The sequence below is a fragment of the Rhea americana genome, unplaced genomic scaffold, assembly GCF_003343005.1.
Source record: "Rhea americana isolate MKP2758 unplaced genomic scaffold, rheAme1 scaffold_13, whole genome shotgun sequence".
Classification (NCBI taxonomy): Eukaryota; Metazoa; Chordata; class Aves; order Rheiformes; family Rheidae; genus Rhea; species Rhea americana.
Window position 1 is genome coordinate 1,717,935 of NW_028185372.1, and position 22,603 is coordinate 1,740,537.

Below are 22,603 nucleotides of genomic sequence, written 5' to 3' on the forward strand. Positions count from 1 at the left end.
ACAACAATATCTAATAAAGTTTGAGTTTTCACTTAGAGGTAAATTTATTTAATATATTCTACTCTCTCTCAGTTATCAATAGATGACAAAAAATGAACCAGATTAAAAGATAATATAAAGAAGTGCTACTTTGTTTGGTTTTGTTTTTTTCTTTCATACTAATACTAACAATGCTTTACCCTTGTCCTCTGTTCTTAGAAGAATGAATTTCAACTCTTCAAAATAGTTCTCAGTTGAGGTCTTTAAATTTAAATTTTGCACTTCATAGCAGTTTTGCCAATCTGGAACGAATGTCCAGGGAAGCAGAAGTTTCCTTTAAAATTCTGCTGTAGAAGTGATGTTTAGCAATGGAGATTCAATGGTGAGCTGGTCTTTTATTTAGAAATCAGAAGCAGTTCTGGACTGTGAAAGTAATGGGAGAAGTTTTAGGTTAGATTAAACTTTGAAGTTTAGATTAGATATCCAAGAACAGAGGAAAAATAAGGAACATGTGAAAGAGGTATAGTAATGAGGAGATGCTATTATGCTTTGTCAAAGTGCTTTGAAAAGTAACAATCTACAGCCTTCAAAGTGTCCATCCACACTGGCCACATTTCAAGCAAATGGTTAGGGGTGACTTTCATATCAGGTATGGGGTTCTGTCCATTATGCTGTYTCCCAGTGAGAACACTGAAAGAGAAAGCCAGAAGTCTTTTCCTTCATCTGAATGCTCCCCYGTATTCCCAGTCTTCTGAATGGAGAGGAAAATTACCTGAATCCCAAGAAAGAAGGAAAAAAATCAAATCTGTAGAAGAACAGACTGAAAAAGGATCAGAGTATGGCTGAGTGTAGCAGAGTACAGCTAAGAATGGGGATCAGCAGAGATCAGGGATAGATAAGGGAAAATATGACTGGTTATTGATTTGAGGAAGGGATATATCTTTACGTTCAGGTGCAATTATTTGAAATATGCTACAGTTTCTTTGCACACAGGATTTATCCAAGTTAAAATCAAGTTAATCTGAACAAATGTATTTTTACTGAGTACATCAATTAAGACGTGTAGAATTCACGATAGTTTTACAATTCTTRTATAGTTTACAGAAATGACACTCCTCATACATGGAAATGGGGTTCCAGATTTATGAGTCAAATATGCAAATAAATGATGTTCTCCATTCATATTTCTCGTATCAGACAGTGTTTAGTTTTCTATGAAGTAGTTCAGAAGCTGTGTTTARTACTAATAATTTTTTATTCTTTAGGAGGCTTACCGAGAGGAACAACTTATTTACAGATTAATGAGACAATCTCAGCAGGAGCGGAGGATTGCTGTTCAACTCATGCATGTTCGACATGAAAAAGAGGTGTTACGGCAAAACAGAATTTTCAGAGAAAAACAATATGAAGAAAGACGACTAAAAGAGTTCCAGGAAGCTCTTGATAGAGAAGCGGTAAAACATTATTTACTCCTTGAGTAGGACTGTTGCAGTACCTGCCTTTTATAAAATACTCCGTGGGATTTAAAGTTTCAATTGTTAAAACTTACTTTTTTTTTCTAAGGACACTGTGATCTAACAATGAACATATTGCTTTTAACTGTAAGGTTCAAAGATACAGCCAAGTTAATAAATTATGAAACTAAGCATCTTAAAATCTAATTTTGATCTTTTCCTCCAAACTAATTTAACTTTCTATGGAAACATTTCTGTATGCTGAGGTTAAAAGGCACATTCCTGGTGAGGCAAAATGACAGAGGACAATGACAGAATACCTGGTCTTAAGAATCATGTCCTTCATTTCCTTTAGATGTAACCTATTAACATCCCTTCTTTACCAATGACAGAAGTTTCACTCTTGAGTGCTATTTTCTACCTTGGAGCTGCTGAGGCTGATTAATAAATTAAAAGAATTCATAATCCTGGGGAAAACTGCCAACAGTTTGGTACCCATAGCAAGCCCTACTGATACAGTAGCAATCTTACTTTGCTCCTACCGAATAAAATTAACAGTTCCAAATTCCTCAACCCAGCTGCAATCCTGTGTAATCAACAGGTATAGTTATTGATTACACATCTCTTCTAAGTATGTTTTCTGGCCAAAAGGAGCATGGCATCACAGGAACCACAGATAACTACCATGCCCAAAAGTCTTTCTCAAAGATCAGATGGCATCAATAATGTTAAATTAGTTACATATTGGAATCTGACAAGTTAAACTGCTTGTCACATATTCTAAATGAGAATTCTGTCATGGATGTCAGTAGAATCAAGGCTTTACCCAATGCATCTGTATAGTTGTTTCTCAGGACTAGTGAACAGGATCATTTCATGTTTCCCTGTCACCCAACCGCTGAATGCATTCTTAATATTTGCCATGAAAGAAGTAATATATTTCTCTGTTATTTCATTATATTATAGCAGTTAGGAAACAAACTGGAACTTACAGAATGAATAGAAATTTTTAGATTTCTGTGTGTTAATCTCCTGGTTATCTAACTCTGTCAGGATAAAATGTGTAACTGTTTTCATTTCTTGACTTAAATGGGCAAGTTCATTTTCTTATCCAGGATTGTGCATTTCTGCACTTTCATTTTCTTTGCAATCTCAAGTTTATTCTTTAAAAAATTCTAGGCTCTTGCAAAACAAGAAAAGATTGATTATGAAGAACAAATTTGCAAAGAAAGAGAACGTTATGAGAAAATTGCTGCTGAAAGAGCTCAAGCTCGTTATCAAAAGCATTACTCTATATGTTGGGAAGTGATCAATCAAATTATTGATTTGTCAACAAAAGTAGGAGAATATCGAATACTGACCAACAAGTAAGTATGGTAGATGTTAGACAAAACTAAGAGGCAAATGGAAAGAAAAAATTTTGAAAAACTTGAAAGATAAAATGTTGATGTGGAAAACATTTCATTAGTTATTGAAATGTTTTTGATTCTTACTCCTACCTCATCTTTCATTTCATTTGAAATACCTTTGAAACATGCATGTCAAGATTGTGTCAGCATTCACTGCTACTGCAGGTGTGTTTTGTCAGTGTTTCCATGCATTTCATTGTGGGATGCATACAATATGTATTTCATTTTTAAAAAACAGCATATGTAGAACCATAACGTTCAACTGTCTACAATCATTACTTGAAGAAAGAAAAGCTCAAATTGATGTAACTTTAAAAAATAGAACTCTTGAACGTTTGTAAAATTTAAGCTGCTTGTATTATTTATCTTGTTTATTTAGCAGCCATAGAATTCTAACATGTGACATGTCAGTGTCCTGTTGGCCTTTAGCAATAAAAATAATGTAATTACTATGTGTAGTTTATCTTGTTGTTTAATATGAATACTTTTTATTTCTAAAAGAAAAAAAAGCTGAACCGCTTATATAATCATGAATTAATTTTAACTTCTAGGAAAAAACTGTACAGATTTTTGATGAGGGAGGCCTTTCCCCACAAAAGAGAATATTTTGGAGCAAGGAAATATAGCTTTAGCAAAACTTACTGCATAGCTGTGCCAGGTAGATGCTGTTTGATGACAGATTAGTGAAGATACTGAAGCTTGCAAGCATCTACTACTACTACTATATAAGTAATCAAGTATAGTGACTATTACARTTTTCTCCTAAAAAACTATGATCGTTATGGAAAGCATAATAAACTGTATTTAGTTTATCATATGCTTATTTCATGACTCTACCTGTTGTAAATTTGGGCCCAGTATTCTCAGAAAGCTAACTCATTTAATTTTGTTTTGAAGCTCATTGTTTTTTTTTTCTTTTGCAGCAAAATTCCATTCAAACTGATGTGTGATTGGAAAGAGTTTTTTTTTAATGGAAAACCAATATATGAACAAGCTTCAATTCAACCTATGCCAAATGAAGCCAGCCCAGAACAACTTGTAGAGCTGGATAAAATGAATCTGTTAGATGAGAAAGATTATAGTGAATACAAGGTACATCAAATTAACATGACATAATGGAAGAAAATACATCTTGATTTTTTTCATAGTCATAAATATTTTGTTGTGATTTTACAATACATTTTGTTCTTTTAGTAGTTTATGATATCAGAATTTGGCAAACATTTTCATATCAGTACATGACATGTACTATATGAAATACATATGGTTATATTTTATGTTAGTAGCATTGCAGAGCCTGTGCAATTTTGAAACATCGTTTTAATTTCATGCTTATATAGAAGACTGATTATATTTCTCTCCTGAATTTGCAGTCATAAACTGCAATGCAATTATTTTTAGATAACTGAAATTTTAACGTGTAGTTAATGCCATCACATTTGTAAGTGTAACAGCAAGTAGCCAGAAAGGGAAAGGAAAAATAAATACAGTATGTATTACAAACCTGATAGTTGTCTTAATTTCAGGAGCTCTGAATTAAAGCTTTCTAACAGAATCTGTTTGTYTGGATTATCCATTTATTTTAAGATGGTAGCACTTGTAAAAGTTATTTAAAATGGTTGATATTTTTGTTAACCTTCTGTTAGAATCCAAGTAATTATTTTCAGGGTGCTTTGGTAATTTCTGCAGCTTTACAGTACGTTATGTAATTTTACAAGTGAAAATTGAAGGATGAATATTGCCTTATTACAATTAAAAATATTCTGTATTTTCCAAATTACAGCATTACTGATGCTTTTCTTTAAAAAAAAGTCCACTGTTTTCAGTCTTTCCGAYAATCTGTTTAACTATACTAAGGCAAAATCATTGCAAAGAACCTATCTGTCTTTGACTTGTTTGGGAAATGATGACCACAATATATTGTGCTTTTACCCACATCCTGAACCAGTTGGTACATTTTCTTTTGCAGTGAGTATAAACTTTTGTTAGGAGTTTCTGTGGTGAATGTCTGACAGCTCTATTGACTTTGGTTTCAGTCTTAACATCTGTTTTTCTGATTAAAGTTATTTACAAGATCCTTCCTTGTTCAAACTATATCAGCTCATGTGATTGATAAATTTCAAGATCACTCTCTTTATGTGAACAAAAACATATATACAAGACAGACAGGGAGGAAACAGTCCCTGGGGACCACTAATGAAAAAATCAACTTTTTAGTAATATTGTTGTTTATATTATAAAAGTCTRCATAATGTTTTCTAGATGTAAAAGGGCTCTAAAGGTGGGAAACTTTTAACAGTCACATAACTAATGTTTTTCCAGATGTTGTTAGTTTTATCCCTTTCTTAATCAGTATTCATCAAAAGCTGAAATAATATGACATACCAATCTGTTGACACCAATTTACACTTAAGTCAGCTGAAAAGCTAAATGAACCGTTACGACTTTTAAAGTGTAGCTTCTAGATCCAAGTGTACTGGCCRGGCATGCTGGTAAAGTTCACACTGGTGTTCTGAACACTGGAAAATAAAGTTCAGAACAGGCGTTTTGACATCTCTTAAGAACACTAAGCTTACMTGACAAATACTGACTAAAGGAAGCATATTTAATAAAACACAAGAACAAAATGAAGTGCTATCAGTCTATTGCACATTCCACATTAGACTGAGTTTAGAAATATTTGGAAACTACTACAGCATCAGTTGTGTCTAATCACTTAGTAAGTTAATGAAATCACTCAAAGCAAGCGCAGCACTAGGCAGTGCACAAAATGTTAAGTAATTTCCAGTTGCGATTCAGAATGTTAACCAGGAGTTACATATAACTGGTCTGGATATTTGAAAACTTTTTTCTAACAGATGAGGTAGCTCAAGAGAGATGCAATCTAGCAAGCTTCTGATATAAAATGCCAGAAATTTGAAAGGTGGGTACTTGGAATAGAGATCCCATTCCATTTATAATTGACTTTTCTTGCCTTTCTAATAAAATTCAAAACAACTGGTCCATCTCTTCCATACATTTAAGGAAGGATGTCCAGATAAGACAAAGATTTGATTTTTGTTAAGTRTATCTTTGCCATTACATATTAAAATGTACTTCTCTATATTAGAGAGGGAACATTGTGCAACTGAAACAGATTTTTTAATTTTTATTTTCATTAAAGATATGTAACATTTTTATGATCATAATAAGTTACACAGCATTACTCTAAAGCGCATATATTCAAAATGAAGACTGAACACATTCTGTTAGTGGAATGCATGCTGTGGCAATATATCATYTATAGTAATAAAGTCAGAAAACAATTGTGTATTCTGTCTGGAACATGAATTTAAAATATTGTCTTTCAGTAGTACTTAAAAAGGAACTGGATGCTTCTGCCTAATGATAATGAAATACCTAATTTATAAAATCATTAAAAAAATTAGGTTGAAAGAGACAGGGAAGTCACTTAATTCAGCCTCTTTGCTCAAAGCAGAACTAACTTTGGAGTTGGATCAAGTTGCCCAGAGCCTTCTCTAGTCATTTTTTGAATATTTCCAAGGATGGAGATTCCACAGCCTCTCAAGGCAACCTGTCCTTATGCTTAAGCACCCTCAGTGTCCACACATTTTTCTCTCAAATCTGGTTGGAGTTTCCCTTCCTGAAACATTTGACTGTTGCCTCTCATCCCTTTTCTTTGCACCTCCAAATGGAGTGACAAGCCAGAGTCTAATCAGGGATATTACTAGCCYACATATCTTTCAAATAGCTGTTTACTAGCCTGCCATCAAATAATGAATAAAACAGAACTAGTATTATTCTGACTTACTAAAATGTCCTTTTTCAGCTTCTTACAGAATCAACTGCACATATACTTTATCAGCACTTCACCACTATTATGAGATACAATATTGGTAACGTGTAGATTACAGTGGCAAAACCACAATTTTCTGTTTAATTAATCTGACTACATCTTTCTATTCTCATCTTTCACCTAATGCAGTTGTCATTAGGAGTAGCTTTACTAGCAAAACCTCATTAGGCTATATTCCAGTAGCTCATACCACTGACCAATTTGTGTAGAGGTACATGAGGTTTCCAGTCAGTATTTCTCTCCCTTGAAACTCCTTGTAATCGTATATTTTTATTATTAAATGCATATTAAACAGATATATTTATTTGAAATCTTTGTTCACAGAACTTTTAGAAATTGATATATGATACTGAGAGTTAATGTTTTCCAGTTCTTAGAATACTGAATGTTGGAATAGTAGCCTTCTGTTCCAAAAATTTGCTATTGGTTTGTTCTGTGGTACTGGTGAAATGACTTTTCATGTTTATGAAATTTAAAAAATTGTTTTACCAATCCATAAAAATGGGTATAAGAGTACTTGCCTCCTTCAAGTAGGTATTTATTGAATATTGATAAATGTTTAATGAATGTAACATTACTATAGCATTTAAAAAGGCTCTAGAATAGAAATATTTTATTATTTAGTATTAATCAAATTTGGTTGTTGTGTGTATATTTATATATAATTAAATATATTTTTAAGAAATGAAAGGCAAGGCATACTGACAAATTAGTAATTTGTCATTTATACAGAGTATGACAGGGGAATGGTGCCCACCCGAAGAGAACAGTGAAAACAAGCCTTCTCCTAATAATAATATACTGGGTCATGTGCTTCACAGACTGATGGAGATTTTCTATCCTCCAAAGCCCAAAACTTCACCACCTGTATTGCCTCCTTTTCCTATCAAGGGATGTATTTTGGGAAAATTTCTTAGTGGGAAAACTACCTGTGTAAAGTTTCTTGAAAAAGGTAGAGATTTTTTTCTCCTAAAACTCATTAAAAATGTTAAATTTTATTTGCTCTTAAAACCTAGTTTACAATGCAAATCAGTACGTTACTAATCCTTGAAGCTCAGATGCATCAATATTTTGCAGGGAATGGTTGCCAGACATTCTTTCATTTTTTTAAAAAAAAMMAAAATGAAAATAACTGAATGTGAATATAGTGTTAATTCATTGTGCTGCCTTGCTTATTTCTTCTGCCATTTTTAATGCTATTCTTCCACTATTAAATTTTCCTGAAAATTTAAGAAATGCTTCTGCTAGACTTCTCTGAAGATGTTTGCTGTAGAAGAGAATAGCAAGGTAGCCCTGTGATTATGGATGTGCAATGGTTACAGAGAAGAAAAAGTGGAAACAAGTAACATCAAAAGCCCAAATGAAAGGAACTTTGCATTACTTTGCATATAATAATGCTGTCTTCCCATCATGAATTTAGCTGCAATAACAATGTCACTATATGTTTGCTCAGCTTAAACCATACAGTTCTCTAATTTTATTTTTTGTGTATCAGTTTGCAATATTCAGGTACTATCTGTTGATATTCTTGTTCAGGAAGCTATCCAAGCTTTTCTTAAAAATGAAATGAAAAGTGAAAACAACTTTATTCCACAGGAAGCAGAGAGTTCTGGGAAGCAAAATGAGGTAAGCATATTGTTTCCATTTCTTATTCTTTGGGTAAAGTTTTAAATTAGAAGATTTCAAGGCTCATCTTGGTTTGGCAGTTTGTGGGGGGTTTTTTCCTATAATACGTAGTTTCCTTTCTAATCCTTTTCTTTTCTTAATTTATGTAAGGTCCAGAGAAAGCTCTCATCAAAATCATCACAGAAAGTTTTAAAGAGACTGCAAACAATATCTATTAATGGAACCAAAGGTGAATACATATTATTTTCTAGTTGGATTTGAATGGCAGTTCCTGTTATACATTTGAGATAGTATCCATGACGYCAGAGTTTTTACAGTAGTTTCCATTATGAATTTCTTGTTTCAACACATTGCTAGTGTCCAAGAGCAGCAAGGGCAGGCTGTTTGATAAACGAAGGTGGGCTAGGAGACAAGGGTGATAGAAATGCAGTCAAGGGGCAGTCACCTTACTAGCTAAGAGTGATGATGTCTAGTCAACAAGTTAGGGTCAGGATCAGGTCTGGATATCGGGGTGAGCCTTAATCCAGTGATCACCCAACAAGTCCTCTGATGAAGTAAGTCTGAGGCCTAGATCAGGGTCAGAATCAGAAACATAGGAGACAGGGTGCAGACATGACTGCTGTGCAGTTATGATATACCATAGACGGGRCCCAAGAAGAGATCTTCAACTTAAAAGCAGCTCACAAAGAGGGGCAGGCCTTCACTTCTGTATAACAGCCGTTATTAACAAAGGCACTGGCATTGGGCTCAAACAAATAAGGGCAGAATCACAGAGTTATTGAGGTTGGAAAGCACCTCTGAAGATCATCTAGTCCAATACCCTTTGCACAAAGCAGGGTCAGCTAGAGGAGGCGCTCAGAATATTGTCAYTGGGTTTTGAATATTTCGAAGGATGCCAACTCCACAACCTCCCTGGGAAACCTGTACCAATGTGCAATGATCCTTAGAGTAAGAACGTTTTATGTTTAAATAGAACTTGCTATATTTCAGCTTATACGCATTGCCTCTTGATCTTTCACTGGGCACCACTGTGAAGAGTCTGGCTCCGCTTTCTTTAATTCTTCTCCTCAGGTATTCATACACAATGATAAGATCCCCTCGAGCCTTTTCTTCCAGCCTAAAACATTCCAGCTCTCTCAGCCTCTCCTCATACAGTAGATGCTTCAAGCCCTTAATCTTCCTTCACTGGACCTATTCCAGTATATTGATATCTTCCTTGTAATGGGGAGCCCAGAAGTGGACACAGCACTCTCAGTGTTGTATCACCACTGCTGAGTAGAAAGGAATTACCACCTCCATCAACCTAATGTTGATGCTCTTAGCACAGCCCAGGATGTTCTTGGCCTTCTTTGCTGCAAGGGTATGTTGCTGGCCCAACTTCAACTAGTTGTCCACCGAGACCCCCAGGTCCTTTCCTGTTAAACTGCTTTCTAGCCTGTACTGGTGCATGGAGTTATTCCTCCTCAGGTGCAGGACTTTGCATTTCCTGTTGCTGAACTTTGTGAGATTCCWATTGGCCCTTTTCTCCAGCCTGCTAATGTTCCTCTGAATAGCAGCACAACTGTCTGGTGTACCAACCACTGTAGTCCTCCTACACTGTAGTTTTGTATTGTCTGCAGACTTGCTTGAGAGTGCATTCTGTTGCATCATCCAGGTCATTGATCAGGATACTAAACAGTACTGATCTCAGTATTGAYACTGGGGTACACCACTGGTCCCTGGCCCTCAGCTACACTTTATGCTGCTGATCACAAATCTTTGAGCCTAGAAGTTCAGCTGGTTTTCAATGCACTTCATTGTCCACTTACCTAGTCCATACTTCATTAGTTTGTCTGTGGGGATGATATGGGATGCAGCGTCAAAAGACAAGGCAAACAGCATGCACTACTCTCACCTTATCCACTGAACCAGTCAGTGGAAGTCTGCCAGGTTGGTGAGGCATGATTTTTCTTTTGTGAATCCATGATGACTACTGCCAGTCACTACTTTATCCTTAATAATCTTGGAAGTCATTTCCAGATAGATTTGCTACATCACCTTCCCAAGGACTGAGGTAAGGCTGACCAGCCTGTACTTTCCTGGATCCTTCTTCTTGCCCTTTTTGAAGATAGGGGTGACATTTGCTTCCTTGTTATCTTCAGGACCCAACCCTGCAGATCACCATTACCTTTCAAAGGTAATCAATAGTGGCYTTGCAATGGCATTAGCCAGCTCCCTCAGCTTTTGCAGGTGCATCCTATCAGATTCCATGGACTAGTGTATGTCCGGTTTTTAAATGTTCCCTAACCTGATCCTCTTGCACCAAGGGTGTGTCTTCCTTGTTCCAGGCTTTCCCACTGGTCTCAGGGGATGGGACTCCTGAAAGCAAGTCTCACTAGTAGAGACCTAGGAGAAGAAGGCATTAGTACCTTGAACTTTTMCATGTCCTTTGTCATCTCTGCACCATTCAGCATCAGGCCCACATTTTTCCTGGTCTCCTTTTCTTTCTTTTTTTTCAGCTACAAGTAAATGCAAGACAGCCAGTGTGGCTGGATGACTACTGAAGTAGATACCAATGTTAGCAAAGAATGGGGCTGCAGTGCAGATGCAGGAGTGTTATTATTGTGAACAAACTCCACTAGTGGCAGAACAGCAACCGAGTCATCTTGAAGGAAGTTGCTGCAATACTAGAGATATCACTCCAGAATTGGATTTACTCTATATGTCTCACTGTTTATTTGGGGATGATGCAAACTGGAGAGGTGGATTTGCATGTGGAGGAGATCCGTGAGCTCCTTCCAAATCTCTCGTCTTGTGCAAGAAAATGCAATATGTGTTTAATGCCATAGAATTTAACTGAAGTGGTCATGTGGGGGGGGCTTTACTGTATCTGTAGAAGTTTATAGGGCTGAGACCATTATCTTTAGTGACTTTTCTAATACAGGTATAAGAAAAAAAAATAAAAGATGATTACTTGCTATCCTGGAATACAATAGTACTGTACTGGAAAAGCATTCCTGAAAAAGCTTAAAAGGATCCTCTATTACAAGAACTCATAATCCTGAAAATCCTATTAGCAGCTTCACCAAGAAAGCAGGCAGTGCCAAGAAGTTGATTCTCAGGAAACAGAATGCCTGAAGAGTGGCAATTTAATTTTAATAAGTGGATGGAAAAGAAAATATGGCTGTAGACAAACCCTAGACATTTCTCTGGACAATTAATATTAAGAGGGATATTAGTTAAAAAAAAAAAAAGAAAGAAAAGAAAGAAAGAACTGGCAGATGTCATAGCAGTGCTGCTGTCTGATCATCTTTAAAAGGTCATGGAGATTGGGGAGGTCCCTGACAGCTGGAGAAAAGCAAATAAATGTTGCACTCTTCTTCAAAAAGGGCCAGAAGGATGATTCAGGGAACCACAGATCAGTTAGAATCACTTTGGTCCCTGGTAAAATTATGGAGTGAGTCCTCTTGGWACACATTTTTGGGCACATGAAGGATAAGAAGGTCATTGTGAACAGCCAGCATAAATTTCTCCAATGTTAAATCGTGCCCGATCAACCAGATTTCCTTTTATGATAAAACAACTAGATTTGCGGATGAGGGAAGAACACTGGATATCATTTACCTTGATTTTACAAGCAAGGATTTAAACACAATCTTTCACAAAATTCTTGTATTCAACAGTTGTATGGGTGGACAACTAGATGGGTAAAATACTGARTGATTGGGCTCAGAGGGTAAGTGGTTAATGGGTCATACACTACATGGAGGGTTCTAAGTGGAGTGCCACAAGGGTCTATCCTGGGACCTTTTCTGTTTAAAATCTTTATGAATGACCTTGAAGAGGCAAGGGTGTGCATGGTTATTACATTTATGATGACACCAAACTGGGGAGGACAGTCACTCAAAGGTTATCATTCAGAGGGACCCAGCTGGCTGTAGGAAGGGGCTGACAAGAACCTTRTAAAATTCAGCAAGGACAAATGCAAAATCCTGCACCTTTGGAAGGAATAATCCCTTGCAACAATACAGGCTTGGCAGACTGCTTGGAGAATGGCAGTGCTGAAAAGGACCTGGGGATCTTGGCAGAGGGAAAATTGAGCATGAGCTAGCAGGGTGCCTTGGCAGCAAAGAAGATCCAAAGCGTATTGGACCATATTAACAGGAACATAACTGGTARATTGAGGGAAGAGATTATATCCAGCAATCAACACCATTATACTGCATCTAGAATATTGTGTCCAGTTTTGGGTCTCCCAATACGAGAAAGACATTGACAAACTAGAGTGAGTTTCAGTGGAAGTCCACCAAGATGGTCTGATGYTGGAGCACTTGCCAGCAGAGGAGAGGCTGAGAGAACTGGGCTTGTTTAACCTGCAGAGAGCAGGCTTCAGGGAGACCTAACAGAACTACTCTTTCAAGTAACTACAAAAAGGTTATCAAGAAGATAAAGCCCAGGCTCTTCATGATGCTGCATGGCAGGAGAAAGAAAGGTGACAGGCATAAACTGAAAAAAGAGAGGTTCCGATCAGATATGAGAAGCTTTTTCCCCAAGAGAATAGTCAAGCACTGGAACAAGTTGCTTAGAGAGGCTGTGCATTCTCCATCCTTGGAGGTTTTCAAAATCACAGTGGGTAAACAACCTGAGCAGCCTGGTCTGACCTCCTAGCTGATGCTACTTTGAACAGGCAGTTGGACTACAGACTTATGGAGGTCCCTTGCAACCTGAACTGTTCAATGATTCTATGATTCTAMTACATAAACCTTTCAAATCTGATTTGTTCAGAGAACAATAGTAAGGCATGTACTTCTATTTTGTACCTATACTAATTAGTATTATGGTGATAAAAATGTCAAATATTACAATGTACCTGTTTTAGATAATGGTCCTGTCAAAAAGGATCTATCTGGTCAAGGAATTATATCAGACAATAGTCAGGATGACCAATCCAAGGTATGTAATCTGATTTTAAGTTCCATTACATAAATATGCATTAGTTAAAATCTTCTCATTAAGCTACAGAACAGGAATACCATTTTATCATTACTGATTTATTTATTGACCTTACTGCAAGTGTTTTTTGTATGAAATATGAAAACAGACATCATTATAAAAAGCTGTTGTTGTATATGTTGGTTAGAGCTGTACACATTGTTRGAGTTATATGTAAATATCTCATTAAATCTCACATTTATGTAAGATCTACTACTTTCTATTCATTTCTGAGTTAACAGAAATGTATTTGTGATCCTGCTGGTGCTAAACTGCTCATTCATTCCCATGATAAGGTTTCCTTTCTTTGCATTCAAAAGTACTTAATTCAAGTGATCTCAGACTTTATGTTTTGAATTATTTTTCAGTTAAGATCAATAAACATCAGGATTCTGGTAACAGACAAGTTAAATGCTACCACAGAAGACTTAAATTTGAATCTTTTCTTAAGCTAGCAAAAATTCAGCTGTGGTACAGCAGTGAAAATYAGAATAAGCTTAGAACTAGGAGACTTAATTTTTATTTCTTGGCATTCATACCCTCCATTTCTCAACCTCACTTTTACCATTTTTGTTGGTGCAACGATGTTCAGTTGGAGGCTTYGATTAAATTATGCCTTCTTTACATCAGCTGAAACTATTTCTTCTTAATATAATAAATGTTAAATATCAATAAATAAATTAATATAAAGTAGAATCATATCTTTTTAACGATGAGTGCTGTGAACATTCTGAGTGTTAGTCTTTCATGTTCTTTTAACTGTACTCTTCTGCAGCTGTCTGTACGTGCCCAGCTTGGTGCTGCATCACAGAAATTGTTGAAGAAAGGAAAAAGTATTCCYGATGAATTGCTAATTGACATCCTATTGGAAGCCATTAGGTATGAAATTGTGTAGCTTTGTTTCTCGGTTATTTAGAATGTAATTATCCAGTTTGTAGGTCCAGATCCAGCTATTTCTCTTTATTGAGTATTTTATTGGAACACTRGTGTATTCTACTGGGAAAGCAAGCTAATCAGTGAAGTTAGTTAATGCTCTTTTTAAAGCAGTAGGATCTAGCCCTAAATTATATGGACATAATTGTACAACATTGATGGTAAATACAAAGTACACATGACTAGCACATAATCACTAAATATAACTAATGTCTTTATTTCAGTACATTCATTAGTTGAAAGCTATTCAGCATGTACTAATATTTTTCTTTTATTTTTTGTGTGAGATACATAATCCAAGCATCTATACTTTGGGAGTTAGGTTATTTGTTTTTATCTATTCTTCCATGACAGAAAATTGTCTCAACTGCCTTGATGTGCAATTAGTGCTTTAAGTTCCCAAATGAGTATCACATCATTTTACTACTCCCATTAGCACTTCAAAGTTATGAAGCAGATTTTACTTCAGTGCAAAAGTTAGCAGAGGAAAATAATGAARCTCATCTCTGATCACAGTTTATATAGAAATTGATTTTGAAAACTTCATCAAAGCAGCAAAAATTGTTCTTCACTTTTAGTTGTTTCATGTTATCTTCTCATTTGAAATCTATTGCTTTGCAGTTTTAGTTTTAATGGTCTTCATATCCATTATTTGTCAAGATACTTAATATACTAAATKCAGAATGAAAGACTGCTAGGGCAAGTTCTTCTTTAGGTGTTCTTATTATTATGTMWGTATTTATTATGTCTATATATGTATTATTTCTCAGTATAATTCTGGCTCCTCATTTAAATTTAGTCAAACACCATCGGAGAAGGGCTGGATTTTGGATGGATTTCCAATGACAATAAATCAGGCAAAGCTATTTGACAAAGCCTTTTCAGGGATTGATCCAGACAAAGCAGACACAAAAGATGAAAATTCTGGAAAGCTGTTACTGGTTACTGATCCCAGAGACCCTAAGAAGCCATCTGTCCCCTCACCTCCATTTGATTTTTGTATACTATTGGATATATCAGATACCACAGTACTGAAACGCATGGCTAACTTAAAATGTGAGTTTCTGACTAYCTTTAAATAAGTTAATGGACAAGTAGATTCTGGTAAAAGGCAAAAATTAACACTGTTATAATATTAAAATGACTAAATCTCTTGTGAGTACTTTGCAACATAATAGTGAGTTGCATATATTCATTAAAAATATAAAGCATATATATACTATTATATACCATAGTATATTTCTACATATAATATATAATATTCTACTATGTATTATGTATATTACTATATGTATTGTGATTTATATATTATATGCATGTAATATATTATGATATATGTATCATATATGTGTATTTTATATACATAATAAACTTGAAAGTTTTGTTAATGTAAAGAGCTTGTGTTGCCAAAACACTTTTAAAATTTGGTAATACATGATATAATCGCAGGAATCCAAARAGAATATATTTCATAACATGTAATGTGGTGGTAGAAGGAGTCACAAGAACAAAAAAGATGTCAGAAATACAGGAAATTGGGCTAATTCTAACCAATTAAAGTGTTTGGTTTTTAATCTAGTGAAGACTTAGAGAGAGAAGACGTTTGAACTTCAGATGCAATGGGATATCTATCCATTGTTGATGGGGAAAGGAGTAAAGACCTTGAGTTTCTTCAAGGAAAATTCAGATTAGACAGGGAAAACTCCTAATTGTAAGAATAGATAACCCTTATATAGTCTGCCCAGATGAATGTCTCATCTGTACTTCTGGAAAACTCTTAAGATTGCTAAGCACCCATCAGGAATCTTAGTGCTACAGTTAGTTCTGCAGTCAAYCAGGGAATGAAGCAAGATGTTTTTTTCAGGTTCTTTCCAGCTCTGTTCTGTATTTCAGTGATTTTCTCTTGACTTTTCTTTTTGTAGGAAGCCTGGCATCCAATTTTTAGGTGAAAAAAAATGTAAGATGAAGGAATGCTGCAGTGTTTCTTTTAATAATTATTTTATCTAAGGCATGTAATTAGATGATATAGTTATGTTTTTCAACATATGCTCATATATGCTGTTTCACACAGCAGATAAAACAAAGTCATCTCAAATCGAACAGGAGGACAGTGATCAAACTTCAGATGCCCAAATCCGAGAAGAGAAGACTGACTTAGTCAGGGACCAGATGCTACATAGGTATGTTATATGAAGCACAATAAAGTTGCTTCAGTCAGATATGCCTTATAATTAATCTGAACCTTACATGTGACCTAAGGTAATACTAACATACCTACTGTTAAAATTGTACTTAAGAGTTTCTCTGACATGGAATTTAAAGAGGTATTTTCATTCTTGACACAATATAAACAATCCTACAAGACAGAACTTCTTATTTTTTTCCTTTTCCAAGATAGAAGATTTTCTTATTCAAGTATGTATTGAATGACCTACATACACATATTCATATGTGACTGTGTGTGTGTATGAGAAAGATGTCATGTGTAAGGTGATTACCTTTTTTGTGAAATGCACTTGGTCCGAGTTACAGATTTCCTAAAATGGATATCTTACACTATTTTATTTATTTTAAAAGTTTTGTATTTTTTTATTGAATCATTAGATAATTGAATGTACATAAAGAGCAAAATCCAGGAACATAATTTTTTTCCAAGTAATCAAGATAGTTGATTATTTTAGATGATCATATTATTTAAGACTTATTTAAGCTGTGATACAAGAAAATACAGGTTTAACTTGTGCTAGAAAAACTAAAAAGATGTAGACCTAAAAGCATATACTTCTAAAAATAGGATTTTGGAAATTTTCCTATATTAAATATGGAAAGGTTGATGTTCATTGGCTAGATTTGTTTTACTATTAAACTTTTTTTTTTTTTACTTTTGTTTGTTGGTTAGGCACAAATGTTTTATTTTCCTGCAGTTATTTCAGTAGTTAGATTTTAAAGTTATAGACTGATAAAATTTTTGTAGAATTTCAGGCTTTCTAGACACATGGCCAAAATTAGAGAAATGGTTTTCAGTCCATCAAAATGTTCTAGTGAAAGTCAATGCTGAAACTGAAGAAAGTCTTCTGTGTAAAACAGTAAAGGAAATCCTTATGGAAGAAATCGCCAAAAAACAGAATAGAAGTAAGTTTTGCAGTTCCTACGTTTTACACTTCAGTAAGAAAATTATTTTGTTGTTTATAATTAACACTAATAATTAATATATAAAACTGCATGAAAACACTGGCCATTTTCACTGACTCTGAGAGATTTTGCAGATTTGTGAGTCAGTGATAGATTTTTCATTCATGCTGCAGATATTTATGTATACAAACAAAATTATGTTCCACATGCAAAATATTGTCATGTAATTTTATTTGAATATTTTCTCRGCAAAAATCAGAATAGCTTTGCAGAGGCAAATATGTTTTCTCTGATAATTGTACTTTTATCATTTTGACAATGGAAAATTATGGTGTAAATTGTAAGACTTTGATTTGGATCAATTAAAATATAATGGCTTTTATATATTAATATGTAAAATTAATATATTATGGTTTTATTTCACTATTATGCATGTAATTAATTAGGTATAAGCCATATAAATTGTACTCAAATTCTTTGAAATTCAGTGGTATAAAGTTGGAGAAACGTAATGGTGTGTCTCCTTTTTCAGACTGCTACAATTCAGTCTTAAAGAACAGATTTCTCCAGTTTCTCAAATATAAATGGGAACATTAATTTTATGGATTCATTCAAATTAATTTAAATATATGAAAAAATACGTAGTAGATTTGTTGTTTTTATATATATTATATGAGTTACTTCCACTGTTGGTTCAGAAGCTATAGTGTGATTCATGTATTAACTTCACCAAATTCTATGTGATTTGTTGAAATTATTTGGAAGGAATTAAAAAAATAGAATTTGAAAATAAAAAGCAATTTTCTAAACCTTTGCCCCAAGCTAAAACTGTGGCAATTGTAGAAAATAAAAACAAAGAAATGGAATCACTCTCTCCCAAGAAAGAAGACTATCCCCCCAAAATCTAAAATATTCAGAGGTGTGTCAGTCATAGTGGAAACACTTTTCTTCATGTTTTGTAATTAAGCATTAGAAATAATATTTGCAGTAGATGAAATATAAAACAATGATTTTAAGAAAATTAAGAGCCTATTTCCTGCTGGTAACTGCCCTRGAACTCTAAATTTTTCTATTACCTTTTTGCCTTTTCAAAGGATATGGACCAGTTTCACATAATATCAAAGATTTTGAGAAGAGGTTTTAAAATATTTAAAAGAAAGAATCAATTGAACATATTTCTAATCTCTGAAGTAAATGTTTATTAAATCTTAATGTAATCTTAATGATGCTTTTCCTTTTAATGAAATCTAGTGAGTTCATTTAGAAAAGAGCAGAATCATCTAAAAATAAAAAAGGAAAGAAAGATTATGGAAAAGATGCATCGAATAACCCATGTTAAGTAAACATTTGAACCACTAGGTTTTGTGCTGGCAATTGTTCAAAGAAACTCTTCATATATTGGCCACCAAAAACAACAGTCAGTATTAATTAGTTGGAAATGTACTCTTAACTGTGAAAATTTAGACTACTATTCCTGCAAAAGGCTACCATTTTATCAAAATTCGTCGAAGTATCACAGCTGGCAGATAATTAATTGGATGGAGTGTTTTTGAAGAACTACTTGATTGGAATAGTTTTTTTCATGTGCTTGACATAATTCATGGCCCCACTGCGATCAGTGCCAAAATTCCTATTGATGCAAATGAAGTCCGTATTTACTGCTTGTAATTCAGCTCTGCTGTAGAAGTACTGTAAGAACTACTTATTCCCCATGGAAAAATTCTCTCTCTGGCTAGTTAATATGCTGTTGTTGCATTAAAACACTCAGCAAGACAGTGTTTTTCAAATGCTGGTTTGTCAGAATTAAAAGCAATAAACCAAAACATAGCTTTACTTTAAATATTAAACTTTCTACTTTGTACTAATTAYACATTCCTGTACAAGGCTCTGCTGAAGAAAAATCACCAGGGAAAAAGCTTTCACAAGCTACATCTGAAGATCTACCTCCTCCTATTCCTGTGAGACCACCACTAATTAAACCAGGATCAGATGAGTGGGTTTATGTAGATGAACCACTTCCCAAGGTATATTCATTCATGATTAGATATTAGAGTATGTGTTGTTTGCAATATTTTATAACATATTCTACAAAACTTTTTTGTCATTACAAAATATTTTCTTCAATATTTCCAACAGATAAAATAGATAAAAGTTGAAAGAGAATATCTACAATATCTACAAATACCTAAATACAAGTATTTATAAATATCTAAAAATACAAATAGAAGCTGCTATTAGAATGTTATGCCATAGAGAAGCACACACTGTTTAAAATGTTGGAGTTTGGTTTTGGGTATATTCCTCACCATGATGGTGAAGATGTGGATGCCAAAATAATAAGACTTTTTAATATTAGGAAATATAAACCTAGATTTAGTAGGATGTAAGCCCATTTACCCAGTTTCCTGTCTCTGACAATGGCCAGTTGTAAGGGTAAGTATGYGTTGTTTTTTCTCATAGGATACTCTAATATCCTTTCCCCATGACACCTTTTTAGCTCCCAGCAATCTGAAGTTTGGAAGTTTCCTGAGATGATTTTGTATCTAATCTTTATGTTTAGTAGCTCTCAATAGACTTCTCTTCCATGATTTTATCTAGTTGCTTTTTTGAAGTAATTTACATTTTGGTCTCTATTTTATGTCCTGTATTATTATACCCTTTCTAAGAAATTATTTCTCTTTCTTTGCTTTAAACCTATTTGTCTGATAGGGTCATTGGATGACCCTAGTGTTTGTATTACAAAATACAATAAGTAATGATTTTGTATTCACTCTCTGAAGGTACTAAATGTGTCACATACATCTATCACATATCCCTTCTTCATGCCCTCTTAGTGTTGTTGCTTTTCCACTCCAGTCGTAATCTGGTAAACTCTCCTCATGTGGAAGCAGTTAAATACATTGTATTATGGCTGTTGCCTTCTGTCTATCTGTTCTAGTTCTACTGTAAATTTTTTGAGATGGGGAGCTGGGACTGTATGCAATGTTTGAGAGAGTGGGTTTGAAGAGAACACAATGATGTTTCGTATTTTGTTCTGTAATTCCATTCCTAACATTTATCAATTTTGCCTTTATGACTGCAGTTGACTTGCATTTTCTTTACATCTCTTTCTGAGCAGTTGAGGCTCATAACTCAGTATGCTGAGTTCCCTCTGGCCATGGGCTTTAATTTGCATTTCATGACATTCGATCGGTCACTTTTGCAACATTCAGCAGTCAGCTTTTATTTTTACCATCTTGAACAATTTTGTACTATCAAACTTTGTTAGCTAACTACTCATCTTTCTTCATTTCATTTATGAGTGTATTAAAAGCACAGGTATCAGCAGAATTCTACTAAGACTTCCCATTCAGTGTGTGAATACTGCCATTTTTTTCTAAAGAAATGCATTATATGTTTTTACAGTATCTATAATCATTTGTAAATAGGTCAGAAGAAATATACAGAGAAAGAAATCAGTAAGTAAGATGATTTTCTGATATAATATTTCTTATATTTGCTAATGATACAGCAAAATGGATTCCCAAGAAATATATCAATTAATTCTGGTGGTTTTTAAAATAATCCACAGGAGATACCTGATTTTTTAGTACCTTACTGGGAAATGGTAGAAAATGCATATGTAAATACCATCAAAACTATACTTAGATGCCTAAGGGATGAACTGCACTCTGGGATTTATTACTTAGCAGATACTAGGTGAGTAGAAATAGAAGTTTATTACCTTAATATTCATATTTTCTATTTTTCTTGACATTCTATATGTCTTTTAACACTAAAATTRTTTTTATCACAATTCACAGAAAAAATTTCCAGGATTATCTGAAGCGTCCAGATCTTAAGCAGGAGTTTGTATCTCAGTGGCAATCAGATTTTAATTCAATTGCTGATGACCTGTGGGAAGATGAGGAAACAAAAGCAGAACTACACCAAAGAGTTACTGTAAATAAGTGGCAAAAGCTGTAATACCCCTGAAGTATTATCTGACTATATACCAGATTGATGTAATAAGAATGACTTTGCTATTTATTTTTTTTATTTTTTACCTCTCTCCTAAAACTATTTCAGGTCCCCTTGTACATAAAGGGATAATTAACAATTATTCCTTTGGTTTTTGGCCATATCTTTATTATATTTTACTTCTTTTTTTAGATTTTACTGTGGTATTTTAGCACATCATAAAGTAAATATTTCTCTGCCTTCTTTGTTTTTACATTTTACGGTTTTCAGAACTTACCTTAACCTACCTTAGCCCTTTGTATAACAGCACTCCTGTCTTCCTGTCTTGTGACATACAGGTCTGCTATGCCATTTCCAAGCAGAGACAGTGGTGGGGAACAGAAAGTTTTGCATACATGTTGTATGCTTAATAGGTCCCCAGTGCTGTCAGTGAGCCACATAATGTTGCTATTAGATATAGTCATTAGTTGAAAAGCCTTTAGCTATAAAGAATTATCTACATTAAAGAAAAATGGATGGAGTTATGCCAATTGGAAGAGTATTTGAACACTGACATAATTTCCTCAGATTTATTATATTGCAAGTCCCTTAGAGAATTCTTCTTGTAATTGCATCAGCTAGCAAACCATTCAAGCTGAAAATTTTTGGTAATGTTGAGAGTGTAGCTGTACATACTCTCACTTCTTTGTGTACCTTACATAAGTCTCTCTGCTGGAGGAAAGCAAGGCAATCTAGTATGGCTTTCTTCCTACTCATTCATCTCTTACATTTGGATTCTTCTGTCTGGCACAAGTAAAGCTATTTTCTGTAAGCTGTTTATAAGCACAAAATATGTAGCTCTATAGTAATAAGGAAAAAGCCCTAAATGGGAAGGTTCCTTGGCCACAAACACAAATATAATTTAAAATAATAAATATAGAAAAGATACTTTTCTCTCATAGTTATTTCTTTGATTTTCTATGATTTTGTAATTTAGGACCTGAGAAATCGTCTCTGGGATATCTGTGATAACAGAAGGGAAGAAGCTTACCAGGAACGTACTGATATCATGAATGATGGCTGGTTACCAGATCATAAGGGGATTGCAATGAACCATTTTTTTTCTCTTATGCAGGTATGGTGTGGAGCTCTACTGCTAAGTCTGCAATGGAAATAGCTAATAAATTAGATTTGGAGGACTATTGTCCTCAGAGGAGTTTCATGTGGTTGGCTCTGAATAGATGAGGGATCAAGAATTAGATAAGCAGATATCCCTGCCTCTTCTGAATTAAACTAGATAGTTA

At 34.4% G+C, this 22,603-nt stretch overlaps 1 protein-coding gene across 1 annotated transcript in view; it reads left to right on the forward strand.

Moving 5' to 3' along the window:
- The window catches only part of SPEF2 (sperm flagellar and cilia associated 2), a 90,947-nt gene that overhangs the window by 12,345 nt on the left and 55,999 nt on the right, over nucleotides 1–22,603 (forward strand). Inside the window, exons 8-21 of the mRNA XM_085297694.1 lie at nucleotides 1,245–1,433; nucleotides 2,613–2,800; nucleotides 3,766–3,934; nucleotides 7,431–7,650; nucleotides 8,194–8,324; nucleotides 13,137–13,256; nucleotides 14,071–14,174; nucleotides 15,028–15,284; nucleotides 16,300–16,408; nucleotides 17,203–17,360; nucleotides 19,245–19,384; nucleotides 20,932–21,059; nucleotides 21,164–21,302; nucleotides 22,297–22,434. Of these exons, the coding sequence (XP_085153820.1) occupies nucleotides 1,245–1,433; nucleotides 2,613–2,800; nucleotides 3,766–3,934; nucleotides 7,431–7,650; nucleotides 8,194–8,324; nucleotides 13,137–13,256; nucleotides 14,071–14,174; nucleotides 15,028–15,284; nucleotides 16,300–16,408; nucleotides 17,203–17,360; nucleotides 19,245–19,384; nucleotides 20,932–21,059; nucleotides 21,164–21,302; nucleotides 22,297–22,434 (2,190 nt within the window). The remainder of the gene's footprint in view (nucleotides 1–1,244; nucleotides 1,434–2,612; nucleotides 2,801–3,765; nucleotides 3,935–7,430; nucleotides 7,651–8,193; nucleotides 8,325–13,136; nucleotides 13,257–14,070; nucleotides 14,175–15,027; nucleotides 15,285–16,299; nucleotides 16,409–17,202; nucleotides 17,361–19,244; nucleotides 19,385–20,931; nucleotides 21,060–21,163; nucleotides 21,303–22,296; nucleotides 22,435–22,603) is intronic.